This window comes from Anticarsia gemmatalis, chromosome 21 (genome assembly GCF_050436995.1).
Source record: "Anticarsia gemmatalis isolate Benzon Research Colony breed Stoneville strain chromosome 21, ilAntGemm2 primary, whole genome shotgun sequence".
NCBI classification, from domain to species: Eukaryota; Metazoa; Arthropoda; class Insecta; order Lepidoptera; family Erebidae; genus Anticarsia; species Anticarsia gemmatalis.
Window position 1 is genome coordinate 10,709,890 of NC_134765.1, and position 23,458 is coordinate 10,733,347.

The 23,458-nt window shown below is 36.5% G+C and overlaps 1 protein-coding gene across 4 annotated transcripts in view; it reads left to right on the plus strand.

Moving 5' to 3' along the window:
• Window positions 1-23,458, plus strand: part of form3 (FH2 domain-containing protein formin 3) — a 120,079-nt gene that overhangs the window by 90,028 nt on the left and 6,593 nt on the right. For 3 of the 4 annotated variants that reach the window (XM_076128259.1, XM_076128261.1, XM_076128260.1), the window contains 13 exons: window positions 10,477-10,585; window positions 10,843-10,923; window positions 11,356-11,515; window positions 12,053-12,086; window positions 16,387-16,525; window positions 16,881-17,060; window positions 17,452-17,587; window positions 17,968-18,167; window positions 18,547-18,651; window positions 19,063-19,223; window positions 20,122-20,310; window positions 20,747-20,873; window positions 22,221-23,261. In XM_076128259.1, coding sequence (XP_075984374.1) covers window positions 10,484-10,585; window positions 10,843-10,923; window positions 11,356-11,515; window positions 12,053-12,086; window positions 16,387-16,525; window positions 16,881-17,060; window positions 17,452-17,587; window positions 17,968-18,167; window positions 18,547-18,651; window positions 19,063-19,223; window positions 20,122-20,310; window positions 20,747-20,873; window positions 22,221-23,261 — 2,655 coding nt within the window. In that variant the 5' untranslated portion in view covers window positions 10,477-10,483. Of the gene's footprint in view, window positions 1-3,110; window positions 3,195-10,476; window positions 10,586-10,842; window positions 10,924-11,355; window positions 11,516-12,052; window positions 12,087-16,386; window positions 16,526-16,880; window positions 17,061-17,451; window positions 17,588-17,967; window positions 18,168-18,546; window positions 18,652-19,062; window positions 19,224-20,121; window positions 20,311-20,746; window positions 20,874-22,220; window positions 23,262-23,458 lie in introns of those variants that run through there. The other variant, XM_076128258.1, reaches the window with a different exon arrangement.

Genomic DNA, 23,458 nt, shown 5'->3' on the forward strand with positions numbered 1-23,458 from the left:
AATAATCGATTTGCTTGTAAAAAGTTATAGTGGTAAGCTGTTTGAATATTAAGTTAGCTACTCTACTTAATGACAAATGATCATTGCTGCGGCTCGGCTACCGATGGGTGGTATGGTCTGGTTTTGTGTCAGGAAAATGCATTACTGCATGTCCCGCTCCAAAGAGGAAGCGGGAGTCTGTCGGGCTCTCCCGCCGGCAAGGCGTTCCGGCTTTATAGGGCATACCGACTAAAAACATTCCACAAGTTCCTTCAACAGTCACCATAAAGTGGCCAGGATGCGGTACCTCCAATTGAATACTCCGCGTATGGTATGGTATGGCCTGCCTCTGGTGTTGTGGTAGTGAGCAGCTGATGCATACACCTCAGGTTCGAATTAAATACTGGTCAGAAGTTTAATTAGCACATTAACAGTTGGCCCTATTTCCGTGATTACTTAAGACAATCTTAAGCGATAACGGATGGTTTCTTGGTTTAACTAAATTAAAGTTTTATTAAGTTACTAAGTACCTAACGTTTGATTTAATGGCAAAAATATTTTCAGTTAGTTTAGTAAAGTTTTAGGGAGAATTCTAGTGTATTCAGACAATAATAATTTGTATGTATTGTTTAAATTGGTCACCAGGTTATGAGTGATTAGAGCTTTTTTCTCCTGTAAGTAAATCTATTTATTTTGTGTACAATTGTTCTAATCTTACCAGTACAAATAAACAAGTTGACCTCTGTCCAACCTGTCTTATATTCTATTAGCAAGCAGAGATTTTATAGCCATTGCACAAGGAGAAGAGATGCGCCAAATGTCAAACATTTAGTACTAACATCTGATATTTATTGTTTTATTATTTTAATCGATTATTTGGCAATACTCTGGTGCATACGACCTTTTTGATGTGTAAATGGGCTCGCCCCTTATTGCGTGCGGTTGTTGCAATGTAAAATAATCTAAGGTGGTTGACATTTTAAAAAAAAAAATTCAAGCCTATTGCATTTAAGCTTTTGCAGCCTGCAAAATATTGGAAAGGGCTGAATGCGAATCAGTAGCGCGATTCTCTACGACTATCGGCTGTCGACAACCGACTAGCTATCGAAAAGTTAGCCATGTCAAAGTCCTTTCGGGCGGCTTGAACAACGTTGACACTAGGTTGACCACTAACCATACGATAAGAAGAAGATCGAAAAATTGTGTACAATCTTTAGCGAGCGTTGTAAGGTCTATTTTAAAAGCAGTCCATTTAAAATGTCACACTCTCGATATTCGAAAGTATCAACTGTTGAAAATCAGGCTATAGTTAATATTTGCAAAGACAGCGTCTGTCAAAAATCGCATTATTCATCTAAAATTGTGCTTTACAATTTGGTTAGTACAAGCACGGTATTAAAACTTTGCTTGCACAAAAGTATTCGAACATGTTTTAAAATCACTATACATTTTTGCAATTCTACAAGATCCGGTTGTTCATTTTCCTAGATAAACAACCACAGAGAGACATACAGTCTAGCTGCTATACAATCGTAATTCTCCCCACGTCAGTGCACTCCACAAAAAGCTTACTGCGTATGTTTCTTGTTATTTGACATCAATATAGATATAGATCAGATGAGAGATTGTTATCTGCGCCTGCGCACCTTCGTTTTTATGCTATGACGTTTGTAAGTTCATTAGAATTGCGTACTTAGATGAATAACATTTCATTAGATTATTGGTTATTTGGTGATAAATGCCCGTTGTATGTCGTAGGTTAGTACGATTATACGATTCGTGTAGTGTGAAGTACGATTACCAATAGATGGTAAAGCTGTCTACATAATTTTAGATCTTTAAGTCCAATTACAGCTTTAGAAAAAGGGTCTATTCTTGAAAATAAAGATTCGAAGTAAATACTTATGTATTTATTGTAAAAATACGATGAATATATATTTTTTTAATTAAGGAAATCGTTGTAAGGAAATTGGCATGCTTGAGAATTTTCCGTTGAGTAGTAGAATGATTTTCTTGAAGGTTTTCTGGGAGAAACATATATTTTAGAGAAGGTCCTAGCATGTTGAGGGCAAAACTAGAATTATTTTTAATAAACAAACGGGTAAAGTCCTTTGTTTCATAAAAAATAAAATCTAGTCAAAAAAGTTTTCAATTTTGAGATTTTCCCATGGGGCTAATAGTAAAGGCAAGGTAATTCTCTAGGTTTAATTTAGGTATGCTATTTTATCAATACTCTCAGGATATTTTTTTTTTAAATCTTCCATTAAAACAATAAAATTCCACACAATTTTCCTTTTACATTACTATGCAGTAACATACCATAGTCTAACATAATACTATGTAATCTGCGCGGTACCTAATCAGCGCATGTGATATCTGATCAAAGTGATCGATCAGTTCTCGGAACTTCGATCAACATGCGTGTTTGACGCATGCCAAGTGCTCTGTACCTCATTTGGGATGCTTAGAGTGTTAAGAAGGGGTTGTCAACATTTTGATTGAAACGCTACGTTTGTATCAAAATGAACCATTTATTCATTTACGTCAAATTATGACACTTATGACAGTCAATAACAAGGAGAGTGAATTTTCCGCCAGTTTGGAAGGCAGGGCCATTGTATGCCATGCCATGTAATTTCAAATAACACAGTACATTGTAAATATCTATTTCTACGTATCAAAACACTTATAACATATTTTTAACGTATTCCACTGAGTCAAGTAGTTATGATTTATTTCGTAAATTGCTAAAACATAAATTAAAAGGAAAAATAATCGTATTATGATTGTTGCCCGCTTAATAATTAAGTTTGTAGAGCACTCATCATAATCAAAACTGCCTTTAACCATTAGGATCGTCGGTGCCATTATCACACAGATCCCCTCAAAAGTTTGTCAAAACACTTGAATAAATAAAAAATAAATATTTTGGATCTTTACCCAGACTTGTCAGTCCTACTTTAAAAAGCTTTCGCGGTTTACGGGGCGTGGCCTTTAGGTTGAGCACCTCTGCCAGCGCTAACGTAAAGTACTGCGAACTCATCATTATCATTTTTGACTATGTATGTATGTTTGTTTGTCAAGTTTCCTGTATAAGGGTTTACTTGACGGAAGATTACTTATTGTGTGATCAATTGTTCATTAGTTAGCTAGTGTCAGTCATTAATTAGTGCTTGATTAAGGTTGAGTGAAATGATTAGGAGAAGAATTCATAAGTGAGTGTAGTTTTCTATTTTAATTCTTAACGAATAATTCATGTAAATTAATATAATAATAACAATCTCTCTTAAAATATAAAATTAATTCGAATTAAAACCACGGATCTAGTAAAATAACTTTAACTACTTAAATGGTAGTGAAAACAGTAAAGTATCGCACTCCTGTGCCTCGATTTTCTACTACGATCGACTACCGACAACCGAACTGTCATCGAGAAATTTTGTAAGAAAATCTGATCAGCGCCTCTGACGGGTGTCGTAGGAAACATTTTGGCAGTACATTCTAAATGTCAAAATTTCGATAGCTAGCCGGTTGTCGGTAGTCGATAGTTGTACAGAATCGCGGTACTGAGTTGATATTTTAAGCTCGACTTGAGAGAACAGTTTAACCCCTTTTTACGAAGCGATTTTTTTTGTGTTTACAGAAACACATTTAGAATTACCTACCTAAATTAATTTTAAAATTCAAAATACTTGATCTAATTGTTCTAAATTAGACTTTAAACTAACTAGTTTCTAATATACAAAGGCTACAGGTTTGGTTGTTTAGTTGTTTGTATGTAGATAAAGGACAGATCAGACAGTTCCATTCTTCAGGTAGACTTGAAGTATCGCCGGTATTGGCCCGCGTGGGTAGACAGCATGCCTGCGATGAGGACACGGCCTAACATATAGACGGAAGCGATTTTTTCAAAAACCGGTAGTGTTTTTTCAATCATTTTACACATATACTTATTGAAATATGAACTAAAATAAACAGCGAAATAGCAATTTTTATGTTTCTTAGAGAAAACGTAAAATTGACGAAATATTTAGCTTTCAATCTGTGTCTTACTTTTATTATTCAGGTTTAGCCTGAATTACAACCAGCTCTTCCCGTAGCGTTAAAAAAAATTACGAGAAAAGCCTGAAAGCTTAATTATATATTCGTCCAATAATTAAGTCATTAAACACAATTGTTTAGAATAGTTAACCATATTACAAGAATGAAAGTAAATCTCAGATTCTTTAGAAAAATACTTTGTGTAAAGACATCTTAATCTGAAATCCAGCGTCTCATGGCTTGTGCAGTACAATTCCATAGCTGCGACCGCGCATAACTTAGCGGCGTGAAGTTACGACGTCAGGTAACCGACACTGACAGAATTTCACGAATGCGCCACACAGTTTGTAACCAACATCAAACTTGTTTATCACTGGATTATATTAAATATTGTACACTTATTTAATCCCAAATTAATTAATGTATTAAGAATCGCAAATAAAACGTAAATAGTCTTTTTTTTGCGGTTCTACATTTCTAAACATCTGTTACTAACTTTCTGCCCGAAATTCATCCCCTTCAGGAGGAATTTCCTAAAACTCTCTCTTTTTACTCTCCTACTCTCTCCAGGGATATTGAACAGATAAGGTTTTCAAATTGTACAAATCACATGGCTATACACCACGTATATCCCTCTCATCTTGAGAAAAACTTTTAAAGGGAAATCTTGCAGGAAAAAAGTTATTTTCTCAAATACTAAATAAAAAGAGCTCTAACGACCCAAGAAACTAGAGGCTCGAAATGGATACATCGTCATGCTTTGAATTCACAAAGCATCAAGTGCAGACTACTTTAATATCGGCCAAAACACGCAAAGCTTTTCCTTCTATCATAGTGTATCTCTATTAAGCCGTAAAACATGTTCTATTAACCATACCTCATAAATACTGTCCAACTTATGAGAGTAACCTTAACACAGTTCCGGTCACACAACATATGACAAAGAGGTGCGCATGCGCATGCGTGCTCATGCAACGCTATTGCCGATCATCGCATGCATCGGTGTGATCAGTGACTAGTACTGTGTTACTATTGGTTTCAAGTAGAGCAACTCGATGGGAAGTCACTTGAAGGTTGAGGATTTTTTTAGATGGGCGAAGTAAGTAGATCTAGAGCCGAAATAATTTAAGTATAGAGTGGCCTAATAGTCTCTTTCCAGTTCTGCTTTAATAGGTTGAACCATTTAGATCCGCAGCAATTGTCTAACTTAAAATAATTTAGCCAATGAGCAACATTTGTTTTTTTAGGCTAAGTTTAAAATGCGCATGGCTTAATAATCCAAAATCTAACACGTTTTCGGTCATTGGTAAAATAATAATATTTTTTCTTTCAAGAATATTGCGACATCTTGTGGATTAAGTAATTATTGCTCAGCAATTAAACCTTTCCCAGAAACAATCTAAATCTTTAGATGATATCTATAGCTCAAATACAAGCTAAGCACTATCAAAATTCTTACAAAAATATTTCAAACAAATTCAAACTCTAATCGACTTCCAAACATCTTATATTCTTATAGTATCACAAATCAATAGTCTATACTATTTAGTATAAAGTTCTATAGTTTGTATAGCACATCCTTTGCGTGAGAACTCATAGATATCAAATTAACATAACTTTGTAATAGTCAGTAATATTACATCATGTGTTATGTTCTTTAGACATAACTATGTGGGAGTGCTGAACCTTTATTGTTACTACTGCGACCAATTAATAAGCAAATTCTTGATTTTATGTGTTAGAAAATTATATTAAAATGATTTATTTTACTAGCAACAAAGTCCTTTAAAATGCGTGTATAATTTCACATTAATCTATGTAGATAACTCTTAAAACAATTGTCTGTTTGTCTGTTACGTTTTAACGGCTAAACCGACAAACCGACTTTGATGAAATTTTGATTGAAGATAGTTGAAGACCCGTAATCAGACCTTGGCTACTATTTCAACTAGAGATAACTTTGTAACAGTCATATTTATATTCCTTTCATAAACTTTACTAATCTACCTTTCGAGTTTATATACTCACTGCTGAGTATAGAATATCTATGTTTAACACGTGATTAGAATCTTCCACAGTACCTAAGCCTTAATAGTCATAATATTTATGTGCAAAAATACCTTTATAATAACCTCATATTTAATAAATAACATAATTCTTCGAACCCAACATCATAATCATGAAAACAATAGACATCCTGCGGCTATTCTCATAATAGGCGACACAGCGAGGTGATTTGTCAAACGATCGATAAATATCTACCGTTCGTAACATTTGCGACTGGTAACACTTTAGTTATAATTTATGAACGTTACGAAATTAAGCAGTTGTTATTTAAATGTGTTATTTATTGGTTTTAGATTTGATTTGTGCGAGAAATATGATACGGTGTGTGTTTTTTTTAGCTAGTTACGGCCCGCGGCGCCGCCTACAGTTTTTTTTAACAATTGTAGCTGATGTCCTTTCCCAGGATGCTAACTATCATCCCGTCTGATTGTACCTATATGCTAAGCCGTTAAGCCGGGAAAGCGAAGCTAGCGGGTGACTTAAAAGATAGATAGAATTACTTTCGCTTTTTTAACATAGCCACTAGTGGTTTCGGGTCTACAAGTTTTATAAGATTTCTACTAGTTTTATAGAAAATTATTTAAAATCTACCTCACTTGATGAAGTGTGTGATTAGAAACTTTAATATTTTCGTGAAGTCTACCGATACTTCATCTATCTATAACAGCAGACTAGTTATTGAAAACGTCTTTAAATCTATCAAACCAACTTCAATATGCAGGAATATTTAATACACTTTCAAATAACCATTACCACATATAGGACGTAGTTTTAAAATCTAGGAATCTAACCACAAATTGTAATAAAACACGTTAAGTTACGCTCAATTTATGTCTCAATTCAACGAAATCCTTAATGAACTTGCTTCATATAAATATTAAGTAATAGATTCGTTACGTGTCAATTTATTATACATACATAACATCTTTCCCATGCGGAGACGTTACAATCTCTAAGCAATTTACTTATTTAACGTTTAACAGATACTTCAATAGGTACTAAGTTTTGTGCCATAAAGAACTTTGTTAAGTCCTAGAAACCACTAACCCTCGGTTTCTGAGGTAGGTACATTTAGCGGTAGTTAATCTATTCAATAGCGCTTAAAGTCGACTGCCTTCAATCGGCTAGCTATCGAGAAATTCTGCATGAATTTCTGATCAGCGCTTCTAACGGGCTCCGTAGGAACTATTTTAGCAGTACATTTTAAATGTCAAATTCTCGATACTGGACAGTACCGACTGCAGAGAAAAATTGCGCTGCTGATGTAATCTTATGAACAGAAGATTCGAAACTAAATACAGCCCCCACACAGTAAACGTAGCGTAGATATGACTTTCTTACTACGCTAATCGCTTAGTTACACGCTTTATGGTGAAAAATATTCAGGCATTAGACAGGCGATTTCTTCTACTGTAGACTGTCGACATCCGGCTATCGAATTTAGCATGAGAATCCAATCAGCGCCTTTATCAGGTGTCGTAGAAACAATTTATAAAGTACATTTTTAATGTTTAAACTCTCGGTACCGGATTGTATCGTCTGTAGAACATTGGTAATAAGGATACTTTGTGTGAACTGTTATATATTTACTTCACCACACATGACATTTGCGAGCATATAGACCGTTTTATTCAAAAATTCTTAACGGATTTCAATAATAATTTCGTTGGTTTTTCCCGCGACTTTTTATAGAGTAGTCCTAGCAGGCGTTAGAATAAATTTGAATTAAATCGATAGGTTAACGACATTAGGTATACGGGCTCTATGTAAAATGTTCTCGAAGGCTCAATGCTGTCAATGTGGTGGATAGCCTTAACCTAAATTATGTGGTTTAGACACTTATATAACTCTTAATGTTTTCCTCATTCTTAGTATTTTGTATAGAATGTAGATAATGTTATTAATGGTCAAAATATAACCCATTTTTTTTTAATATGAACAATTGGTTGTAACAATGGTTGTAATTTATATCCGTTCTTTGTATGTCTGTAAAAGTCCCTTTGCCAAAACAGCAATTCTTAGGGCGGCAGTTATCGTTTTGAAAAAAAAACCCAAATAATACAAAATACTTTAATTACAGATGTTTAACTTCTTCTAAGACTAGTATCCAGTAATGCAAATAGTAATTGATTTCTTTCTTAAGTTCATAATGAGTAGTTTAAAGAAGTCTTAAACTAGACAACTAAATTCCTAGTTCTAGAAATAAAATAAGAAATACACTTAACACGTTGCTGATATTTACGGCGAATAAAAACTGCTAGGTTTAAATTACTATCCATCTGTAATAAATTGAATTACTTTTGTATTGACTCACAGTAACTAAATTAAAGTCAGTTCAAATTAACCTTTGACCATTACACACTGTTTAACTGATATGTAAATAAAAAGCGCAAAAGTTATTAAATTTTAATAATTAAAGAATTCCTTAACTATCGGTAAAACAAGTCACAGGCTTGAACTTTGACACAAGATTGACCACTTACTACAAAATATAGGAAATCATAAATGAGGAAAAATAGCGTGAGGTAATCTTGCATGCCTAAGAGTATATAAAACAGCTCTTGAAGGAATGTAATTTCCACGCACTTGTTCAACGTGATGATAAAGCTTTAATCCCTTCAGTCATTCCGGGAATAAATCCTTGTCTAGCAATGGGACAGATTAGTATTTTTTATATATATATTTGCAATGGTACAGAAATTTATAAGAATAAAACTTAACTATAAATAACTTTTAACAACTAAACTAAACTAGAAATAATTTAAAAAATACAAAATATTTACAATTATACAATATATTTACAATATAAAATATGGATACAAAAGGAGTGCGTCACGCGTCGTAGAATTTCTCCTCACCATCGTCGACTGGTAACGTACCCAGAAAATAATTATAAATAATAATAATTTATATATATTATGTTACTACTGGGTTCATATTTTAATGCGAAGTATTCTAAACTGAGTTTACAGTTATCCAGAAAACTAAGTTTTAACCAAAAAGATAATCCGCGACCCGTTGCATAATTTTATTTTAAGTAATGTTGGTTAAGTTACAAAATTCTATTTTATTCTTAACTTGAAAATCTAACCCGGGCTGCAACGTCTCTGATTGTAACTAGAAAGTAAAGTCAAAACGGAATTCTAAAATTAGTATTTAACCTTGAAGCAAATATTATTTAAACACCCACATAATTAATTCAAAAGAATCTTACAACTAATTTATCAAAAATTAAGATATGCGAATACTGCACTTAGCCAACATAGTAAGCGAAGCCGGGGGCCTCAAGTAATTTACATAGCATATCTAAGTTATGTTGTAACTTATAGTCTGACAACTTTGCATAGAGCCACTCGAGGCGCCAGCCAGTTGCGCTCACCGGTCGGTAAACGATCTGTGGATTAAGCAAACCTTGGCGCGGTCATTCCATAGACGGAGCTTCGTGCTTCGGAGGGCACGTAAAAAGTCGGTCTCGGTTGTTGTCAATTAATATAACAGTCGTTAAGCCACGTCAAAGGCCTTCGGGCGGCTTGAACAACTTTGACACTAGGTTGACCACTAACCATACGATGTGAGAGAGAGAAATTCAGTGACTCGTATTCTTATACAGCTGACATTTTAATATTTGATACAGTAATGTATTAAGGGTGTGTAGTGTGTAAGTGTAATAAGGGGCCGAATTTACAATAAAAATCTAGATGAATGGTACATGTTAGTGCTCTATACTAAGTTGTCGTACTATAGAATTATTTTGCATATTTAAAACACCCTGTAGATTGCGATGCTTATCTCCAACGAGATGTTGAAATTATCAATTACTTTATTGCCAATATCGGTTATAAAGCCTGTTTTTTTTTAACGCAACAGATAAAGATTAATTAAAATGTTTAACTAAACGTCTTGTTAGTAGAAATATCAGTTGCAGTCAGATGTAATTACTAGTTTTGACGGTGTAATGAAATAGCGTGAGCTAACCCGTATCGGTTTATGAAGTAGTGCAAAGCCTTTACTTGACTATGAGTAATACATTTTTGTGTTTAGTTAAGGTGTCTTAAAAGAAATATATTATTCAAGAAAAGAAAAAAACGGTATAAAACTGCTATTTGTCATTTCTCAATAGAATACGGGAATTAACGCTGACACACATTTTACCTTAAAATACCCGACGTTTTGGCGTAGGTTACACTGGCAGTGATCGCAGGCTGCCTGGAACTAAAATCATGCTATTGGTCAATCAGGATATTGCACGGTTGAAAAAAAATACATCATTTTAAAAAATATACATAAATTAATTATTAATAACGGTTGGGCACTCGGCTGTGACTTAGAGCCAAGTTCTTTCACTGTTCTGTTCTGTAACTAAACTGTTCGTGTTGTTGTTGTCGACAGATCGGCGATGGAGAGCCGCGTGGGCCTGGACTACATCGTAGAACATGCCGAGTACACGGGCAAGCTCGCCGCGGCGCTCACCTCGCCCGCTCCGCCTGTTAAGAAACAGGTAAGTTTTTACTAAAAGACAACTCCCGCACTAAGAATCTACAACCTTTGTAGATTGCACAAATATTTGTTCAGTGTGGGAATCGAACGCACGACCTCTCAATGCAATGCGTGCCGACAACCTTAACTACTGCGCCAATGTGGCTGTCTAAATTAAATAAAACAAACAATGTAAAATCTATAAAAAATCTGTCCTTCATAAAATTCATAATAGTGCCTCTAATGTTTCATATTATTTAAATGAATGTTCTATATCAGGTGTTCGAGCTTTTGTCAGCGTTGTGTGTGTACAATGCTGATGGCTACGCCAGGGCGGTCGATACTCTTGAGCGGTATAAGGTAAGCGACAATTTGAGTTATAACTTGGACCAAAAATCATAATCATCGTGTCTTATAGGAGCCATGGTTAGAAAACTACTAGAGATTTATTTAGTCCCTATGAAAAGCAAATATTAAATGTTTCTTGACTTATTTCACAATCACACTAACTACTATAATTTCCTTGCATAAGTAGTCAAAATCCGTAAATAACCAGTAATAGAATAGTCTAACCCTCTTATCTTATTCATAAAATATATGAAAAGGCTTATAAAGTGTTTTGTTTCTTTCACTCCTTAGCGAAATGAAAAAGAGAAAATATATTATAGTAGCTTTTTAACTAAAACGGGTTTATAGTGTGTTTATGAATAAGAGGGTTAGCATATAGGAAAATTATAACACAACTAAGCTGTAATAATGGGCATATTTTTACCAAAAATCTTTGTCTTCCAGACATTAAAGAACGAGCGTTACCGCTTGACCGTGGTGGTGGAAGAGCTGAAGAATGCGAGTACGACGGACTACAAGACGGCACTGGTGGCCTTCATCAACTGTCTCATCATCTCCGCGCCGCGACTGCCTGATAGGATACGGGTCAGGAATGAGTTTATTGGTACGTATATTTTTAGGGTTATAAGTTTTGTTGTGGTTATTAGAAACAGTTGCCCGTGATACGTAATTAAGCTTTTTACTGCTTAATTTCTTCTGTAGATTAGAAGCAATCATAAAGTAACAGATTTAAAAACTGTTTTTTTTTTTGGAATGCTGAGTTCTACAAAGAAAAAAGTCGTCAACTAAGATTAGTTTTTCGAGTGAGCTTAATATGTCAAGCAAAGCAAAATTATAAATTAATATATTGTAAACTTGGATTTAATGATTCTACAGTTTTTATTAAAATTAAAGTAAAAGTAATAAGCCTATTAATTTTATTTCGTCATCATTTACACTTGGCCCGTGCACTACCGTGTGCCCACAACCGGATTCACGTTTCACTCTAATCTCCCATTCACAAATAGCTACTATGTAATCAATATTATAAGTATTTATTACTATTTACAACACTTATTTACCTGTTATTATCAGTCACTAGTGTGACGTTACGTTACGTTTACGTTTACGTTTACGTTTTGATAAAACTGTTTATTTTCAGGACTTGGACTGCTACCAACATTGAACAATTTAAGGTAAGATTTAAAAAACTTAATACAAGTACTATCTGCTTTAAGTAATATAATAAATGTAATAGCATAGGTTAATTAAGATCCTTCGATTTGTTTACCGAAATAGTAACGTCTTAGATATTTATATAAAAAATGTTTATTTATTTAAAACTTAATATACAACTTTGTATAAAGGCGGACTTAATGGCAGGGGCATTTTCTGCCAGTCTACCTTAGGGTTGCGCAGAGATAATTTTTAATTTAATTATTGTTTAACTACGCACGAGCGACTAAACACACATCTTAATAACCAGACCTTGAACCACCTTCTTCAAACAAAATTAGGAATCGAACCGACTATACCAAATGCAATGAAAATGTAGACAATAACCAAAATCTGATTTAAGATTATAGGCGCATAACTACGCCAGAAACCTTTCAAGCGGCTTGAACAACTACAACAATAAGGTAGAACACTTATCATAAGTATCTACGATATAAAACGAAGCCATTAGTAAAATAAAAACTTTGTACAAACATACTTAGAAACTAAATTAAGACAATGAAACAGAAACAGTATGCTACTAACCATTTTCGACACAGTAATTAACTCTCAGGCCACACAGATGTTATATGTGATCAACGAACTAGCCGACAGACGACAACTAATAAATTATATACTACAGACATTATCATTACTTGTCTAACTATAAATTATATATCAAGCGTATATAGTTACATATATATATGTTACTTATATGTTTAGGTCTGTCTGTTTTGCTGTTAAAAAGTATGTTTATTTGTTTATTGTTTGCCTAATTGTTTGAAAATGATAGATTTTGATTGGTATTAGCTATAAACTACTTCAAAGTCATTTAAATTATTTAGACAGTAGACCGATTCTCTACTACTATCGAGTATCGACAAACGGCAAGCTACCAAAAAATATTGTATGAAAATATAATCAGCGCCTCTAGTGGACGTCGGAGAAACTATTTTTGCATCTTAAATGTCAAACTCTCGATGTTCGATGGTTTCGATAATAGAGAATCGCGCTACAGAGTAAGATATAGGCAAAAATATGACTCTATTACTCAACTAACTACTTGTTTACTTACCCAAGTTACTTGTTTTTACGTGAAAAGACAGCGGTGCTTCATTTGAAATAAATTCGTATTATTATTTGCTATGTTTTGGTCTTGTAAAACTAACATTATTATATAAAAAATATTTTATTTTCGGTTCTAAAACTGTAAAGATTACTGCCCTCAAGATTGACAAAAGCCGCGGGCTTTATCTAGTAAATTATAGTCCACCTCCATCCATACTTTTTATCAAAGTTTTTTTGTCTACAACGTTCGATCAAACCGTGTAATAGTAGACTTAAATATAATTATACTATTTAGTTTTTAGTCTAGTCTCTTTATTTAGTAATAAACTAATGATGTGTGTTTTAAGAATTGAGCAATTTTGCTTTATGTACCGGATATTGGTTGTAAAACAGTAGTTCGTTTTTTGTTGGCGCTAATTTAGATAGTAAATTTTTTTTGAGACAGAATATATAGGTATTTATTTGATATTATGTGCTCTAAAGAATAATAGCCCAAGTGCATCGTTTGCATTATATCTTAATAGCGTTATATTTCAAAAAGTTTGGCTAATGTGAGTTCGATTCCCATTCGAAACGAAACAATGTAATCAAGAACAGATGTCTGTAAACAGATTTTTGTTATACATATCCGAAATTTATGAAGTTATATTGCTTCGACATAATAAGAGTTCTTCGTCGTCTCTTAAACTCAATTCACTATATTTAAATAACTAAAAACTTACAAACACTTTTTTCTAAGCCAAAAGACTCGGGCAGTCCAATTTTGCATTTATTGTTATTTTACATAACAATTTTACCCCAATTTCGTAATTACTCTAACCATATGTTTTTATACTTAAACAGATACATTAAATAACGTACCGAAAATAAAATGTCCTTAATAATATAGTATTAATCACGAATAACCACAAAAACGGCATGTGTTATGTGTCTTATTTAAACTAAAGCACTTTGAGACACTGTGCTTTAGAACAGAACACATACAAAAAGTTAAATGTTATTATATAGGTGTCGTCAAACAACTTAAACATAAGCAGGTATTTAATAAAGCTAATAAAGCAAACTGAACGTAGGCACAGTGCAGAGGACTCTTGTTTGACTGTTCTAACAATCGAGTGATCGAAGCGCAGTAGTCCTCGACGTCGCGCCCTGCAATTCTTTGCAAGTGGACTTAAAAATCGTTCATTATAATGCAGACAAATTGTTCAAGTGGTTTGACGGCACTTATACAGGTGTACACGTTATGAAAATAAAGTTTCATCCTCTTTTAGGGGTTGATTTCGAAACTATTAGCGTAGGTTTTACAACTTATAAGAGAGCCTTGGCATGCATGATTAATTGAAATAAAAATTAACAATTCGATGTATTTTCGAAATAAAGTAACTGACAAACAACTGTATTAGCCTATGGGTCACTGATGTTTTTAATTTCGAATTTTGTATACATCCAACTGCCTCAAACTCAAATCAAAATCAAATCATTTATTCATTTAAATCAAATGCTGACACTTATGATAGTCAATATACAGAGAGTGAATTTACCGCCAGTTTGGCAGGTAGGGCCAATGAGAAGAGCTGGCAAGAAACTCTGCATCTTTCTCTACTAAATCGTTGGAGTATATCTCTGCGGTTAATTTAATCAAAATTGGTTGAATTCTAGGCCACAAAAGCATATTAGACAGATTTTAGCCAACATTCAAAAAAGTTGTTCAAATTGTCATTTCGTAAATAACGTTTCTAATGCTTTACGACAGAAATTAGCACCAATGTAGAAAACATAATTAAATTAATAGAATCTCATTTATTCCATAGGCTTATTAAACAAAATTAATTTGTTTTTAACTCCAAAGCGTCGCAGATGTTTCGCTTTATTTCCTGTTTACATATTAAGTAATCAAGTATTTAATTACTTCCAAATTAAGAGACTATAATTAACTCAATAATACTCGTGGATGATATTACATCTCATCCCAAAAAGTTTTGTAACTTGATACACTAATAATACCATTCATTCATTTTATTCGACTACCTGCTTCTTGAGGGCTGTTTTTTATTTATTAAATGGGTCTGTGTGAACCAAGGACCATGGTTAAATGTGTGAATTAAAGCACCATACAATCAAAGTAGTTTAGTAAACTAAAGAACTGTGTGTACAAAGCATTAACTTCATTTGAAACAAATCAAATCTAGTGTCCGTTATCGGTTTTGTATAACAAGATGTATGGATGTGAATGAAGCAAGATAAGTTTGTAAGGATTGTACCAAGTGACGTTCTTTTGTCTCTGCCTACCGTCATGTGAAAAAGGCCGCTATATATAGTAAGGAAAATAACATCAATACAATAACACCTATTTTCTTGGCAAACAATTGTCGAGATATTTGATGTCTTTAGACAACTTATACGACTTAATCTCTACGTTGACTATTGACTATTTGAAAAGATCGAATAGGGTACTATTTCAAAACCATTCGTTTTTTTATATTGGTCACCCATGTAGGTCTTGATCTTAAAGACAGGATTTTAACAATCTTTCTTTTTACTCAGCCGCCAGGGCCCCAAACACCGTCAAAACAACACACTGGCTCACAGTAGTGTAGTTGGAAAACATTGAAAAAGGCCCCTTTGCGTGGGCGCATCGCTTGGCCCGCTCCAAATATGGACTAACAACTTATAATCTTGCACTCGTTAAGTTATTACCAGTGGAAAATGTGACTAAACCCTCGAGCAACCGGTTGTTGAATATACTTATGCAAGATTATGTTTGTATTGAAAGAAAGACTTTGTTTTGATTAACAATACTTTAGTGTATAAACTTGAGATTGCGCGGGAGCTCTCTAACGGCCTATTTTACATCTAAAATAATATTATCTTAGACTTAACTTTGTAAAATAGTCAAATGATTTTTTGTATTCAAATTCGATATCGTAATATGCATACAAAAATACAGGTTGCTTTATTTCAGTAAACTATCCATAAAGTAACTATTGTATTTACGCCTTTATGATTCAAAACCTGTACCCATGTATGTGTCTTTTGGCTAAACGATAGATTATGCTATTGAGAAATTAAAACCATTACAATACACTACTTAAAAAAACGTAAGTAGACACTAGCAGAGCTGTAATCAAAAGCCAAGTTGTTAAAAAACTACTATCCCTAGTATAATTAATCATTTTAGTACATTTTTTATTAATTTACTTTTATTCTTTCTAGACATGAAGCAGCCAGTCAGCCGGACCTGGGCGTGCAGCTGGATGTGTTTGAGGAACAGCGTGAGAGTGACGAAGCTCAGGGTCCTGGAGGCATCAACCTTAACTCACACCTTGATGTCTTCTATGCGATATTAAAACAGGTGAGTCCATATGGTTAAGCCTAAATGTCTATTTAAATACTGAAGACTATTTCAACGATTTTTATTAATCTTTTTTTAATAACTGTTTTGTATATTGTGTCAAACCTTGTCAATCTTTTTCTTTTATTACTGACACATTTTGCACAAAACATTAAGTCAGCATAGTGTATTTCCAATTAAAGTTACCTAACTGGTATACTAGCAAACCATATAAATCTTAAAAATGAAGTTATTGAGCCGTATCTTTTTGAAACCAACATTAAACTACCGCACATTTACCTCATCACGAAATAACGATGGTTACGTTGTCTAGTATTTAATCACCATATCTCAAAAACATCTACCTTTTTCGCAGGTGGCTGACACTCCTCAAGAGATCCCGTTCCTCAGTATACTCCAGCACCTGCTGAGGATAGACCCTAAGGAACCAGTGAGTGACATCGTGTGGGACACAGCAGAGACCCTCGTTCATAGAGCCACATTGCTCGAGTCCAGAGAAGATGCTGCTAAACTGCTCAGAGCTCCAAGTGTTCAGGTAAGGGGAGAATTATGTAAAAGGTCTTTTTTCCAAATCTTGGAAAAGATTCCTGGTGTTTCTAATGATTAGAATAATGCGAGAGTTTGTACAAAGCCTGGTTTTAAAGTCAAGGTTTAAACCAAGCATTATTGTATTAAAGAAAATTCTGTTTTGATTACTGGAGCAGTATATTTAGTTGGCGATTATTCTAGTTTCGATTCCTAAGTCGTGCTAGAGATAGCAGATTTTGTCTTATTTTCGGAGTTTTGCTTGATCGTAATTTGTTCATACCCAAAACTTAATTATTGATTATTAACTTTAAATATTAACGTCGCGTTTTGGCAGTATAATGTAATAAATAGGTAGACTAAGAAGTACAATGAATAAACTTCAAAATATATACTTGCAGGCGAAGGTCGGCTGCACATGTCAGCACAGAGACATCTCAGCTGGAGGCAGGAAGCAGAGCCTGCAGCGAGCGCTGTCCCCTCCCCCGCCGCCACCACCGCCTGTCATGGCCGCCATGCCTCCCCCTCCACCACCATGTAAGTATAAACCCTCTGTATTCTTCGTAGTATTTACGCGATACGTTATTCAACCAGCCATTTTTGAGTGGCTCTATAGGGATTTGTTTGGATAACTGATCAACGCCCCTAGTGTGATCTAAAGGAACTAAGTTTTCTAGTAGAAGATTTCGTTTGAACGTGTTGCGTTCCTATCAGGTTAATTTTCGATGCAGATACTGACTGGCTAATTATTCCTGACATTGTTTGTATCTACAATATAAAATTATTTTAACAGAAGTGAACGAAACAAAAACAAAATGGTACATAACTGTATACATTATAATATAGATAGTATTCTCCTAAGACGTGCACTAAAAAACAAAGAAAATAACTAACTTAATCATAATTTCTTGTTCCAGGTATACCCCCACCGCCAGCTCCAATGCTGCCTCCCCCTCCCCCGTGCGGTCCTCCCCCGCCGCCCGTCCCGCCTCCCCCCTCAGCCCCCTGCCCCGCCCCGCCAGCGCCAGTCTTGGACGTCAAGCTGCCGCAACAGGAAACCCCCATACCCAAGACTAAGATGAAGACCATCAACTGGAATAAGATTCCTAATAATAAGGTGAGCAGAAGGCAATTATAACCAGATATATTATACTTGTTCAGTACATTTAAAAAAAATAGAGACGGGATGCGATAATATAGATTTTTTAAATATTTTTATCTATTACCCTAATAGCTCGGAAGGTAGGGAGTCAAGTGATAGTATTTTAACCAATTAGATTATATCCGACCCAAGTAACTGCAGGTTCGAACCCGAGGCAACACACCAATGACTTTTCGAAGTTATGTGTGTATTAGAAATAATGATGACTTATTCCAACGGTGAAGAAAAACATCGAGATTGATACCTTGCATACCTGTCGGTTCTTTAAAACAGTTCTTGAAGGTATATACAAATTTTCAGGCGAATATAGAAATAAATACCCAATTAATTTCAGGTCATTGGTCAAAACAACATCTGGTCACTAGTGGCATCTAGTCACAAACACTCACCGAAAGCTGAACTCGACTGGACCGAGATTGAGGGATTATTCTGTCAACAAGTAAGTTTAATACACCCTTCATTTTGATTAATAATTGGCCATAAAACGTTATTTTAAGACCTTTATATATTATGTCCCAATGCTTGGCAAAGGCCTATCCGTTTTTCCTTCCAAACTTGTCTGTCCCGTGCCATACTCCGCCAATAAAACGATTAATATCTTGGTGAGGTTTTTTTCTTAAAACGAAGATGCTTGGTTTAAATTACACCAAGATGCCATGAAAGAAACTAGAGAAGACACTGCCTTATAATTGTGTGTTATTAGAATATCGAATATCTTCTTTTAGTTATTATAATGTTGCAATCGTTTAGAAAAAGCTAGTATTCCACTCTAGATACCGAAACAAACGCGCGAAAACAAGGGTCAATAAATGGCAGAAGAAACATGTAATAATTCTTCCTTTATTTCCAGATCCAGCCGACAGGATCAGCAGGATCTTCCCCTCGCTTAGGTCGGAGTCCCATCTGCGACAGTTCAGGCGAGAGGAAGCCGAGGAAGGAGTCCTCCGAGATCACGCTGCTGGACGGCAAGAGAAGTCTCAACGTCAATATATTCTTGAAACAGTTCCGCAGGTGAGGAAACAATAATATACATTTCACGAACATTTAGAAAAGAAAGCATAGAAACTTTAAGGATAGTGTAATACGATAATAGATAAAATAAGTTAAATAAATTTATAAAGAAGCTCGTGAATACCCCACTGCTGGGCAAGGGTCTCTTCTCGAAAGAAGGAAGGGTTAGGTAAGCCTTAAGTCCACCACACGGGCTAAGTATATAGTTTCACAAAACGCATGAATTCCAAAATCAAACCAGTTAATCTAAGTACTTAACTTGTCATTAATTTCAAGGTCAGGGTCGACAACTAAATGACCTTGACCTCTATACATAAATTAAACCAAACACCCTGATTTTCAGTACTATAGTTAACTATGACATAAAACTTTTTTTGGCCTACCTTCATCTATAACAGTGGTTCCCAACCACAAGTCCGCGGAAGTCAAAATATGGTCCGCGAATGATTTTATAAATTTTCAGGATTATTAAATTTTATTTTTAATATACTTACATGGTGGTCCCTGCTAACAAGAATAATATAAAAGTGGTCCCGGACAAAGAAATTTTAGGAACCCCTGATCTATAAGAGAAGGCGTGATTTTTATATATGTAAACTAGCTTTTACCCGCGACTTCGTCCACCATCTGAATTTTCCCATAGAAATGCGTCATTTTCCCGGTGTAAAAAGTAGCCTATGTCCTTTCTCGGGTATCAAAATATCTCCATACCAAATTCCATGCAAATTGGTTCAGTAGTTTAGGCGTGATTGAGTAACAGACAGACAGAGTTACTTTCGCATTTATAATATTAGTATGGAAGTATGGATTATTGTGACATAACATTACTTCCTATTTTCTCTGCCTACCTACATTTATAATGAAGACATGATTTTACGTAGCTATATATTATTTTCAGTTCAAACGAGGATATTATCCAGTTAATCCGCGAGGGTTCGCACGATGACATCGGCACGGAGAAGCTGAGAGGTCTTCTGAAGATCTTACCTGAGATTGATGAGTGTGAAATGTTGAAGGCATTCACTGGTGACGTCACTAAACTGGGCACCGCTGAGAAGTTTCTGTTGCAACTTATACAATTGCCTAAGTAAGTAATGAGGGATTACAAATTTTAGATTATGCAGTCGTTAAAACACTTTATATTATAGGGGGTGAAATAAAAATCTTGTTTTATGTAGTATTTGGAAAAAAATATTAGGTCGGGGATAAAGTCTTTTCTTGTGAACTTGTAATAAAATCTCTTTGGCTTCAAGAATCACGAATGAGTACACGGTTTATTAGGTTTCTTTCAGTGAGCTCGTGAGGTATCCAAATATCGAGCTTTTTTGTGTAGAGAAAAGATTTTATTACAAGTTCATACATGTATACTATAATGCGAAAAATCTTTTTCCCCGACCTAATATTACCGACTACAGCTAATTGATTTTCATTGACTAGTAACAGGTATCGAGTAAATGGCGAGAAATTACAATAGACTAAACTAAATATTAATATGAATACTATATTTGTGTATTTACTTTCAGTTACAAACTGCGTATCGAGTGCATGTTATTGAAGGAGGAGTGGGGGTCTACGACCGGCTACTTGGAGAGTGCTATCAACGCTATACTCGTGGCTGGAGACGACCTCATGTCTTCCAGAGCATTACAGGTAACATACATTATTTGAAGTTTTAATTATTATTTTGTGTGCTACCTTAGGTCAATTTGGATAACTTTGAATCATTTGGGTAACATTGACAGTGGGAATTTCAACTAGTTTCGATTATTTTTTCATATGAAACCAACATAATTGATAAAAGTTTGCAAAACTAAGATAAACCAGGTTGACTGTACTGTATCTGGATATATTAAAAATTAACTATTTGCTTAAGGAAAATATTAAATAACGTACAATTTTGACCGCCTCCGTGGCGCAGTGGTTTAGGTCACCACGCTTCTACCATTACACATGGAGGTTGTGGGTTCGATTCCCACGTACAATAATTATTTGTGCGACCTACAAATTTAATCATTGTTTCGTGTCTGGTTGTACTTTGTGTGTGTTTGTATGTTGATAGTAAGTCCCCGCGACACAAAAGCAATTTTTATTGCGGGAGTTGTTTGAAAAAAAAACAATTCTATTAGATAACGTTAAAAAGACGCTTAATAGGCAAAAATCAACGTACTTTAAACTTGTGTTTAATTTTTTTTAAACTATATTATTTCACGTTTCGTCTCGTCGATCTGAAGACAATCACGGCATAATCAGTCCCTCATACAACGACATTTTAAAGAAAGGGCACTTCCTACATCTATGCCGTTGATGTGACTCCTCCCAAGTGCAGATATCGCCCATAGCCAGTTGCGCTCACAGGTCGGTAAACGATCTGTAGGTTAAGCAACCGTTGGCGCGGTCATTCTATAGACGGGTGACCGCATAGTGGTATTTGTCTCTGACTTCGGAGGGCACGTTAAAGTCGGTCCCGGTTGATATCTATCAAGATAACAGTCGTTAAGCCATGTCAAAGGCCTCTCGGGCCGCTTGAACAACTTTGACACTAGGTTGACTACTAACCATTCGCCGGAGTCTGGCGCACAATCGGCGCATCCCACCTTACCTTGGGCGGCGGCTACGGGGATACTGCCGCCCAGTTAAATAGGTTCTCTCGAGGGTTGCCGATGGGTTATTGTGTCCGGCCCATCGGCATTTAGGTAATGAGGTGCTTTAGGCAGCCTCTGTGAAGGACCCCTAAATTGGGGCAACCGCGTGGCGTGCGGCTTGCGGTACATGCTTCGGCAGTTATCCCGCCGCACGCCGCCACAAGCGGCCGTGAGGATACATGTGGCGTTTTAGTGTATGCCCGCCCTTCTGGCGGAAGAGCCCCACGTAACCCTGCACTCAACTCAGAGTGCAGGCGTATGCTTAAAACATTAGCCACGTTAAAAAAAAGGTTGACCACTAACCATACGATAAGAAGAAGAAGTACAGATATGAACCGTTTCCTGTTGTCTCCAGGAGGTGCTGTACCTGGCGCTGATCGCGGGCAACTTCCTGAACGCGGGCGGCTACGCGGGCGGCGCGGCGGGCGTGCGCCTGGGCTCGCTGCACAAGCTGCCCGACATCCGCGCCAACAAGCCCGGCGTCACGCTCATGCACTACGTCGCTATGGTACGTACTAACAACTTCCTGAACGCGGGCGTGCGCCTGGGCTCGCTGCACAAGCTGCCCGACATCCGCGCCAACAAGCCCGGCGTCACGCTCATGCACTACGTCGCTATGGTACGTACTAACAACTTCCTGAACGCGGGCGTGCGCCTGGGCTCGCTGCACAAGCTGCCCGACATCCGCGCCAACAAGCCCGGCGTCACGCTCATGCACTACGTCGCTATGGTACGTACTAACAACTTCCTGAACGCGGGCGTGCGCCTGGGCTCGCTGCACAAGCTGCCCGACATCCGCGCCAACAAGCCCGGCGTCACGCTCATGCACTACGTCGCTATGGTACGTACTAACAACTTCCTGAACGCGGGCGTGCGCCTGGGCTCGCTGCACAAGCTGCCCGACATCCGCGCCAACAAGCCCGGCGTCACGCTCATGCACTACGTCGCTATGGTACGTACTAACAACTTCCTGAACGCGGGCGTGCGCCTGGGCTCGCTGCACAAGCTGCCCGACATCCGCGCCAACAAGCCCGGCGTCACGCTCATGCACTACGTCGCTATGGTACGTACTAACAACTTCCTGAACGCGGGCGTGCGCCTGGGCTCGCTGCACAAGCTGCCCGACATCCGCGCCAACAAGCCCGGCGTCACGCTCATGCACTACGTCGCTATGGTACGTACTAACAACTTCCTGAACGCGGGCGTGCGCCTGGGCTCGCTGCACAAGCTGCCCGACATCCGCGCCAACAAGCCCGGCGTCACGCTCATGCACTACGTCGCTATGGTACGTACTAACAACTTCCTGAACGCGGGCGTGCGCCTGGGCTCGCTGCACAAGCTGCCCGACATCCGCGCCAACAAGCCCGGCGTCACGCTCATGCACTACGTCGCTATGGTACGTACTAACAACTTCCTGAACGCGGGCGGCTATATGTTTTTTAACCCATTACTGTCCCACTACCGGGCAAGGGTCTCCTACCAAACGAGGGAGGAATCAGGACCTGATTCCACCACGACATCCCGAGTGCGGGATGGGGACTTTGCATGCCTTCAATTAAATTACAAATGATTATAAATTTAATTTTACTAAAA